This window comes from Tremella mesenterica (assembly GCF_000271645.1).
Source record: "Tremella mesenterica DSM 1558 unplaced genomic scaffold TREMEscaffold_5, whole genome shotgun sequence".
Taxonomy (NCBI): Eukaryota; Fungi; Basidiomycota; class Tremellomycetes; order Tremellales; family Tremellaceae; genus Tremella; species Tremella mesenterica.
The window spans coordinates 224272-234414 of record NW_006711229.1 but is presented as its reverse complement, the minus strand read 5'-3'; the positions used below and the strand labels follow the sequence as shown (position 1 = coordinate 234414).

Here is a 10143-nt window from a genome sequence, read left to right as displayed (position 1 = left end):
CGAGATTGTTAATCAACCATTTCCTCCAAACGTTCCTACGGTACCTTATATCGATATATCATTTGGAGAACTTTCAAGTAAAGTATAAGTGCAAGATAGGTGTCAAGATGGAATTGAAAAATCATACGGTTTTGATCATTGGTACAGGGGGTACTATAGCTTCTGACCCTACTCCTGAAGGATTGACGCCCGTGTGTATCTGTACAACTATCATACATTCTCATGAAGATACACTGGGTAAGAACTCACCAGTATTGTTACTCTATTCATAAACTATTCCAAGAAGGGGGAATGAGTTGATCAAGACATTTTCTTAATTGACTTTCCAGCTTCGAAACGATACTTTCTTTCGACGTATTCGTCAACATCCACTCTTATCAGATTCAACACAAGATTTTTCTTCTCAAGTTTTCACAACAATCGTTGGACGTAATACTCTTTATCCTCGATTGAGAACCCCGCCATTGGACGAATATGGTTCTAGGGTGGAATATGAGATATTAGATTTAGATAGACATGTTGATAGTTCTGAAATGACACCTTCTGGTGAGTTGTGTCCTCTACCTCTTCTTTCTCCTGACTCCCTCGAATTTCTTCACGGGTTTATGAGTTTATCTACTTATGTGATCACCACTGCTTTATATCAGAGAAGGATCGACAAGTTGACGTGAGATTACAATAACATAGCTTCTCTCGTTTACGAGAATTGGGACAAGTATGATGGGTTCGTCATTCTTTCCGGTACAGATACTCTGGTAAATTCCTTCCTCCATATTATCAGATTATTCTCCTTTATGTCCATCCATTCCACCACGTCGAAACGTATATGTCGAAATCTGGGTTCTATCGAAAAGTGGGGAAACGCAAGAAGGAAAGAGCTGAATTCAGGCTTACACATCCTCCATCCTTACCTTCCTCTTCATCAACGCTGGCAAACCTTTGGTAGTCACCGGAGCTCAAATACCACTTTCCCTACCACGTTCAGACGGTTGGACAAATTTATTAGATTCTTTACTTGTAGCTGGCGTTCTGCCATATTCCGGAGTGGGCGTGGTGTTCCACCATCAAGTATTCAGAGGATGTAGGCGAGTTCAGTTTTCTCTCATTGAATTGTTCAAGAAACTCATCGATGGTCTCGAGACGCTGAATGCCAGAGCTACAAAAATCTCACCTAATTTCTTCGCAGCGTTCGAGTCGCCTTGTATACCAACGTTGATCAATCTCAATGTAAAGATCAGTGGGTATCTCTCCTTACGACCCTCTCGTCACGCCTACTGTCATCTTCACCGTCATCTCCACCGTCAACTCCACCGTCATCTCCACCGTCATCTCCACCGTCAACTCCACCGTCATCCGTCATCTCCACCGTACATACTGTCCCCCATTCCTGTGGCTTCTCCAACACTTTTGAGCCTGGAATATACCGGCACGCTACTATAAGTGACTTTCGTCCAAGCTCACAAGTAGCCTACTCAACAGACCTCACCACCCGTTCTTCACTACCCCCACCACCTCTCGTTCATCTCCTCACTAGTCCCGCCGTCTTATCATGTATCATTCACCCAGGAATCACCGGTACTCTTCTCTCCGCCCAAATTCACGCTTTACCAACATGTAAAGCTGTCATTCTTTCTGCTTACGGATCGGGAAATCTTCCTTTAGATCCCTCAAATGGTGTTTTGAAAGCTTTGGAAGATGCTGTCAGTATGGAAATTTTAGTCGTTGTCATCTCACAATGTCTGTTCTTCATTTTCTACCGATTCAGGGAACGAGCTAAAGAAATTAGGTCCGGTACCAAATGTATATCCATTGTATACACAAGGTCGTACTCTACTTGATATTGGTATGTACCTCGCTATACACGTCCATCAACTGATTCTTGTGTTGTGTTGTGAAGATTTCGAGGGATGACACGGGCCGGAAAGGAAAAGGAAGAGGTAGCTGATGAAAAGGTGTTTTACCGGGGAACGACTTAACGCACGAAGCTGCTTTTGCCAAGTTACTCTGGTTAGTTTCACGGGATGATCTCAATTTTAAAGACAGACAGAAATTGTTTGAAGTGTCCATAGCAGGGGAGATGACCAACACAAGTAACGTGTCCTAGAGTTAGCTTATCGCGAATAGATTACCTACTATAGATCCGTGTCATGTATGAACCATGTCCCTTGAATGTCCCGACCACGTCAGAAGTTTACCCCATCCTCACTGTGAGGCCAAAGGGGGACAGCAGGTATTGATGAGGCAACATGCTATGGTGATTTTCGATACGAACTCTGCATATCACATCACTACTCACGGTGAATGCCCTGTACTAACCTCCAAGCCCACATCTTGGTATAGACAGTCTTCCAAAGTCAACATTCCCTCTTCTGACTGGATCATTCTACCATACCATGGGTTTGTCTTAATGCCTTATCAATCCTTCATCCATATCGGTCACCTCCTGAGAGAAAGTAGGAGGGTTATCAGGTCCAAACGCACTCAGGACGGCTCCTTCACCTTGGTTACCAATACTGATCAAATCATGAATATCGAGAAGCTTGATATCCACCATCTGAAAAGTCTGCCCTTGTGCTTGTGTCTGTTCCAACACATAGTTTGACAATGTCTCGACCAAAGATATGTCCATCTGATAACTTGCATATTTGACAAACTCTGGTTTCTGCCGTCGTACTCTTGCTTGAAGTCGATCACCAAAAGAATTCCATCTGGAGATTGCAGAGGAAATCAACTGGCTTTTTATTCCACCACTTAGGATGAAATCAATTGCTGAATGAGTAGGATATGTTTTGTCGGTTATAGCAGTTGTTGGACAGAAGACGCAGCTCATTTTGTATTGTGGATTTACACCTCTTTCTTTAGGAAGGTTCCACTGAAAGTTGACAGCCAGAGTGGTTGTGGTGTTGATTGACGGACCGGTGTATGTATTCACATATGGGAAAGCAGATGAAGCTGTTGTTTGGCTCATTTTCAAAGTAATTCCTGGTATAAAGAAGTGTGTAGTTTAAGAGATCCTCAAGGATGACTATTGTAGATATAGACAGAGGGAACGGACGGAGATGTTTGAAACGATCACGTCACTTCATACCACAATGAATGGAGGACGTGAGGAGAGGGGGATTCATATTCAGACAATCACCTGGACAGATAGACCGATGACGTGATGGAACAAAGGAGAGGTTGAATTGCATGAATGATGTGACATGATGGTATGTGTGTTAGGGACACACCCGGAGACATGCCACTCCGGAGCTGAATGCCCCCTTTGATGTTCCTCCCCAGAGATAAATCACAGTGTGTGCAAAAGCGTCAAATTCAAAGATTGGTGGGAGTGTAAAGTTCACATGGAGCTGAAATCCATTGTCTAGAATGTATGACTGGTTGTTGTCCACACCTCTAGCCAGAATTCTGAACGCTAGAGAAGGGAGAAGCTTGAGATGTGTGCTCAAGGCAGGACAAGATATGTCTTTCCTAGGTGACTAGGAATGGTTCTGAGGGAATGTTTATCCAAGAGAGGAGGAGGGACCGCTTACTTGGATGCAAAGAATCATGTTGTGTTCCTCAATGACCTCAAGTATGGGTGGATCACGAAACTGCTCTGAGTGGGTCCGGACACCTCCGGAGTGGCATGGATCTCTGGCCAGGTCTGAAAGGGGTGTTTTGAACTGTGCACCTCCGGAGCTGAACGTCTCCGGCCGTGTCCCTAACATGTGTCATAGGATCATCAAGAAGGCAGGGGTTCGTGATGCTGATCAGTACGAGTGAGTACCCCACGTTTCCGTGCGTTGTCACTTCCTCGGCGTCAACTTGTTGCATGTCAATCCCCTCAGCTCTGATCTAACCCCCTCTGACAGATTCCCTCATCTTCGTGGCCTGAACACATGAGACAGTCCCCTATTCGAAATCAACATTGACCTCAAGCTTCATCCTAACTTATCACTGCATCTGAAAAGATTGGTGCTTCAACCATTATCGGATCAATTACATCCCCCCCTTGGTTAATTGACGCGTATATTGTATCCACATCACACAATTGAATAAGAGGCATGAGAAAATCCTCACCTCTCTTCATGGTCTCTTCAAGTACATAATTCGACACGGCTTCAACAAGAGCGGTTTGAATCTGATAAGTGGAGTAAGGTACGTACTCCGGTTTCTTCACACGTGTACTGATTTGAGTTCTTGATCCAAGTGAATTCCACCTCTCATTCATTGATGTTTGTAATCGTTTTGTAATTTGAGATCCACCTTGTATCACTGTGTCAAGTGCTTTCCAACTTGGAATGGTGAGATCTTCATTCGGTCCAGCAGAAGGACAGAAAACACAACTCATCTCAAACCCACAGGTTTCCTTTGAATTCCTTGGGAAATGGATTGTGAAATCAACATAGAGAGTACTGGTACCGTTGATGGAGGGACCAATTGCGTTCTCTAGGTTCTCATATTCGGAAAGGTAGATTTGGGATTGACTCATTTGGCTGTGCAGTGTTTGTTGTATTGAGGTAATGTTGATAGTTGTTGGTTGGGTGACAGGTGTAGTTCTGTCTTCTTATAGACGTAGAAGGGAAGAGAAGGCTTGTCTGAGTTTCAATGAACATGCTGAACTCAGCTAAATGTGATTTTTATCAAAGGACCCGAAGAAGGCCCACCTTCGTAGCCCCTGCAGTGGCATGGGGTGAGAGGTGGTCCCCCCGCGCGGCCCGGAGGGGAGGGGGCACATAATTCAGAAGAAGCACAACATCAGTTGACGTGACCTCACAACAGTCCGGGACATGGAGGAAATGGTCACATCTGATTTCTGACAGAGTTGAATGGACTGATGAGTGACCGACAGTGACAGAAACGCAGGACTCAAGACCAAATGGTCTCATTATATTCCTAATGAGTTTCAACACCAGCTTAGGATGCATACTCACTGCATCTTATGCAACAATCTTTCAGATTCCCTCATCATTCTCTTCATCTTGTTCTTTTACTCACCAATCTCCTCTGAAAGAACACTAACACTTGGATACAGCATTCATACTTCTCACCTTTTGACTCTCTCCCTACGTCGTCTGCTTTTCGATCCAGTAGTTCCGGCTGTTTCTGTCAGGGCCGTAGGGGCTGTGGACGTCCAAGCTTCGTCCTCCTCATTTGTGTTCCCTTGGTCCAGCTCGAGCATAAGCCGGGATGACCTGAAAGGTTCCGCTGCTGGAAAAGTATCAATGACCGTCTCCCTTCCCATCCTTGTAACATGCCTTAGTATGCTCATGCTCACCAATCTGACTTCTGGCATAAGAAATCTTCACCTCTTTCCCTACTTGTTTCCATGATGTATAGCCTTGTTCATGGTGATCTGCAGCTGATTAATGACATAATCCACTGCTTCCTGTTGACCAATTAATACCCTTCCCCCTGACGGTGAGCCAATCGATTCCCATCGATTATCCATTGCTTGTTGAACTGCAGATCGTGAATCAGGTTCAAGTGCCAAAACCGACTCGATTGACGGCCAGCTCGGAACTGTAAGATCTGGATTGCTGGTTGTTGGATAGAAAGCAATTGCAGACTGGTATGTATGATAATTGCTGTTTCTTGTAGGTAGAATGATCTCAGCAGCAACAAGTACAGTGCTTGTATGATTGATCATGGGTCCTATACATTGAGATAAATTTGGATAAGTAGAGAAACGTTCATCTTGTGTTGAAGTCATTTCACTTGTCATCATTTGTAAATAACAGAATTACGACCTACAGTCAGGTGTAAAAAGTCATGCAAGACGATTTCATAGTAATTTGGCTGGGAGAATCCGTGCATGAAATTGACTTGGTGATTTTTCAGTCAATATCCGCCCTACACTGCTCAAATTCAATCACAATGCTTGTATAACTACCCTGTACCATAATCTGTTTTTAGCTGAAGAGTTGTACTATCAAAAATTATCATGAGAGTGTCTATAAAACAGTCCATTTTGGTATTAAAAAGCGGCTCTCCAGCCAAGCTTGTAAAAAGGGCATCATCTTTCAACTGTGATGCTGAGAAAATTTCAGTCATGCATTGAGCTCTAAAATACATGACACTTTTCTCCTTAGATGGGAGTATATACTCTATTAAAATAAATATAGTCCATTTGGAGAAATGAGAAAGATACCTGTCTACAAAGTCAGGTATCATGATTTCCCAGCCAAATTACTATGAAATCGTCTTGCATGACTTTTTACACCTGACTGTATATGGTGACTGGTCTGAAAATACTGGTGTTGAGCAAGATACTATGTGTGCTTCTTGGATGCTATTGAGATGTATTAGCAGGATGTTAGGATGTTGGAAGGACTCATAAATAGATGCATCATATATATACATGATGACAATACAGTACCTCGCTTGGTACAGTACTCGTTCCCACGGGGTCCTCGAACGCACGGATTCTTCGAACGAGGATGATTCATCATACACATCTCGATAGCAATCTTTTTTTCAATCCATAGGATTGCACTCTTATTCTATGTGCATCATTTGACATGCTTCCTTGTATTATTCCTGACCAGATGGACCTTCATCCTGCACAATCTCAGATGTCTGCGCTTCCTGACCATGGTTGGTATCGGATACCTTCCCCTTTCCCCTTCGACCTCCTCCTGTGCGCTTTCGTTCCTCTCTCCGTTGAGTTTCTACCACACGACGATCCTCCAGCTCATCTGCATGGCTGTCCCTGTATTCTAGACTGAAGAGATGCCCCTGCGGATACCTCTGGCGCTTTTTACTCCTTGCCTCTCGGTCTAACTCCTCTGCTGCTTGACGATATGACATGTCCCTTTCCAACAGGATCTTCTCAGCCATCACCTTCTCCAATCCACTCCGTGTCTTCTTCAAAGTACTCCTGGGGGTAATTTCACCACGCTGGATCATCTGATCCAACTCCGAGAGGCTGGTCATTGTGGTTGGTGTGGTGGGAATGAGCGGATTTTGATTTTCAGGGGGGGGAGGGGTAATCTGATGATTCTCTTGTAGCGCATGATAGACTCGGCCAATTGGGTACAGATGGGACTCAGCCCAAGCAGAGCGGATCTGTCGACTTGTAGCGGTCTTGCTCCAGGCTCTCTGATGCCATCGATAGAAAAAGGGCTTTCCAACACCATTCGATTCCGATCCAAGTTGATAATCACTAATCTCCTCATAGTACTTGAGCTTGAGATCATTAAAGAAGTTGACATCAAGGGGCTGAAAGACACCAGATAGATGAGCAGGAAGAATGAGGCAGATAATGTTTCTCTCCCAGCAAGCGTCTAGAAAGTCGATATTGGTATGGGTTTCATGACCATCAAGTATCAGGAGTCGAGGTGGCCCTTCTGCCCGATCCCGAGTAGATGGATCAAAGCACTCCTTCAGCCATCTCTGCATTGTGTACGTGTTGATGTAGCCGGTATCGGTGACAGTTGCAAGTTGATTAGGAGTAGGGTCACGGACTTTGGTCCAATCTTGCATTAGATTCATTCCTGGGTAGATGATGAAGGGAGGGACAGGAGCGTCCGAGGTGGAGATAGTTGCAATGACAGTGATGTGAATAGCTATCACGCGGCGCCGCGTGACATTATCCTTTCCCATCAAACGAAGTTCCTTTGGACATCAGTTCGCCATCAACGACCCAGTTCGCATGAACTTCACCACCCACGAGGGTATTAGGAGGCTAACTTCGTCGAGGACGAAGTTAGTCATGTAGGAACTTAGGGGGATACGAAGTTAGGAAGATACGAAGTTAGGGAGATACGAAGTTAGGAGGATACGAAGTTAGGAAGGCACGAACTTCGTCGGGGACGAAGTTCGTGAGGTACGAAGCTCGGGACGTCGGGTTGAACGAAGTTCTGCGTTGACGAAGTTAGGGAAGGACGAAGTACTTAAGGGCCGAAGTTCCCAGAGATCTTTGACGATCTCTGGTTGTTGTCTTAGTGATAGAAGTTAGTAAAGTACAAAGTTATTACACCCAGAAGTTATTGTCACCTATTTCATATCTCGAACAACGAAGTTGGTAAAGGTCGAAGCCCACGAAGTTATTGGCCGTCGGTCGTAGGAAGTTAACGAAGAAGCAACCCTGTGACAATGTCACGCGGCGCCGCGTGACATTATCCTTTCCCATCAAACGAAGTTCCTTTGGACATCAGTTCGCCATCAACGACCCAGTTCGCATGAACTTCACCACCCACGAGGGTATTAGGAGGCTAACTTCGTCGAGGACGAAGTTAGTCATGTAGGAACTTAGGGGGATACGAAGTTAGGAAGATATGAAGTTAGGGAGATACGAAGTTAGGAGGATACGAAGTTAGGAGGATACGAAGTTAGGAAGGCACGAACTTCGTCGGGGACGAAGTTCGTGAGGTACGAAGCTCGGGACGTCGGGTTGAACGAAGTTCTGCGTTGACGAAGTTAGGGAAGGACGAAGTACTTAAGGGCCGAAGTTCCCAGAGATCTTTGACGATCTCTGGTTGTTGTCTTAGTGATAGAAGTTAGTAAAGTACGAAGTTATTACACCCAGAAGTTATTGTCACCTATTTCATATCTCGAACAACGAAGTTGGTAAAGGTCGAAGCCCACGAAGTTATTGGCCGTCGGTCGTAGGAAGTTAACGAAGAAGCAACCCTGTGACAGTACCAGAGATCGTCCTTACCGACTCTCCAGTAACTCGTGGGAAGATATATGTGGACTAGAGGAAAAGAACGAGAGAGAAGAACGGCTGAAGCAATGTCGAGGAACGAACAGGGGGATAATCAAGGTAACCTAGAACCTCGCGGTTCTAGGGATTCGTCTTTTCTCTCCCAACCACCTTCTGACGCATACTTGGGCGATCCATGGGTTGAGGGAGGTGATCAAGGGAGAAGATTAGAGGAAGAAGATGGGGGGTCGACTGGTGGAAGAAGTTCGTATACATCGCGACCTAGGGGAGGGAACTCACCGGAGAGATTTAAAGAAGATATTAGGGATGGGATGCTGGTGGAAATGATGAGAGCGCTGAGAGAATTGAAGGCGGCTGACAACCAGAAGAGTGAGGCTCTGACAGAGATAGTACAAGAACTTCGTCGAGGACAGCGGGGAACTAGAGAAGGGTCGGCGACAACTTCGTCAACTCGAGCGCCGAAACCGAAAGATCCGGACGAATTCGATGGGTCAAGGGAGAAGCTCACTGGGTTCTTGACTCAGTGTTCGTTGGCGTTGAGTGTGATGAAGGATAGGTTTGAGAGTGAGGAGCAGAGTGTGTTGTGGATGGTAGGGTTCTTACGAGGGGTTGCACTGCTGGCGGTGCAGCCTCATCTACTTTCTACTCCTCTTCCCCCTTTCCTCTCAAAACGTTCTGAGTTTGCTGTGTGGATGAAGAAGAACTTCGGTGACCCAGATGAGAGGGGTACGGCTATTCGGGGGTTGAGGGAATTGAAGCAGAAGCAAGGGAAAGCATCAGCGTACTTCGCTGAATTCCAAAAGTATATTGCTATATTGGGGTGGACTGAGGAGGAGATGTTAGTGGCTCAGGCTATTAACGGATTGGACGAAGTTATGAAGGACGAGCTTTCCCGGAGAGAGGAGGTTGGGACTATGGAAGAACTGAAGGCAGTGGTGATCAGATTGGACAATAGAATGACTGAGCGTTGGGTGGAGAGACAGGCTAATGGGCAGAAAACAAGCTGGGGAAGAACGCCTAACTTCGTGCAATCAACGGCGAAGTTAACGACGACACCCGCGAAGAATCCTGTGGGCTCGGTGTTGCCTCCTCCCCCAGTTCGGAGTAACTTAGTGACAGGATCACAGGGTTGGAAGCAAGGGGATCCTCTTACCCCTAGGCCTAGTTTCGACCAGAGGGAAAAGTGGAGGGCCGAACGAGCGTGTTTGGAGTGTGGTGGCCAAGGACACTATGTGAAGGACTGTCCCTTGGTAGCGGCTAAGGTAGCTCAAGGAAAGATGAATCCTCCGGAGATGTGGAAGAGTTCAAGGAATAGGGGAACAGGAGGGAATGCAGTAGCTGTGGGGGAGTCGAGGCAGATGAATGCGGTAGCAGGGGAGGATGTGGATGAGGGAAAAGGCCTGGACCCGTCGGTTTGAGAGAACGTCGGCGGGTCCATTTCTCTGTCCTCTCTGCTATTGTTCCTTCTGATATTAAGAGGAAAGAGCTGACAG

General features: G+C 45.8%; 3 protein-coding genes across 3 annotated transcripts; 1 reads left to right on the top strand and 2 right to left on the bottom strand.

Moving 5' to 3' along the window:
• Positions 1-107: 107 nt before the first annotated feature.
• Positions 108-2104, top strand: TREMEDRAFT_68620 (uncharacterized protein; the record flags this gene model as incomplete). Its single annotated transcript, XM_007004713.1, has 8 exons — positions 108-191; positions 330-546; positions 673-755; positions 889-1085; positions 1155-1237; positions 1468-1737; positions 1787-1843; positions 1953-2104. 8 exons carry the CDS (start codon positions 108-110, stop codon positions 2102-2104), a joined length of 1143 nt encoding a protein of 380 aa, XP_007004775.1.
• A 300-nt stretch (positions 2105-2404) lies between these two features.
• On the bottom strand, positions 2405-5313 carry TREMEDRAFT_62155 (uncharacterized protein; the record flags this gene model as incomplete). Its single annotated transcript, XM_007004534.1, has 7 exons — positions 2405-2872; positions 3231-3431; positions 3534-3703; positions 4063-4257; positions 4981-5006; positions 5034-5228; positions 5261-5313. The coding sequence occupies 7 exons, from the start codon at positions 5311-5313 to the stop codon at positions 2405-2407; spliced, it is 1308 nt and encodes a 435-aa protein (XP_007004596.1).
• A 1293-nt stretch (positions 5314-6606) lies between these two features.
• TREMEDRAFT_15010 (uncharacterized protein) lies at positions 6607-7545 on the bottom strand (the record flags this gene model as incomplete). The annotated part of the gene is made up of 1 exon (XM_007004338.1): positions 6607-7545. A coding segment is annotated over one exon (939 nt), but the record flags the coding sequence as incomplete, so codon positions are not given.
• Between the last annotated feature and the right edge of the window lie 2598 nt (positions 7546-10143).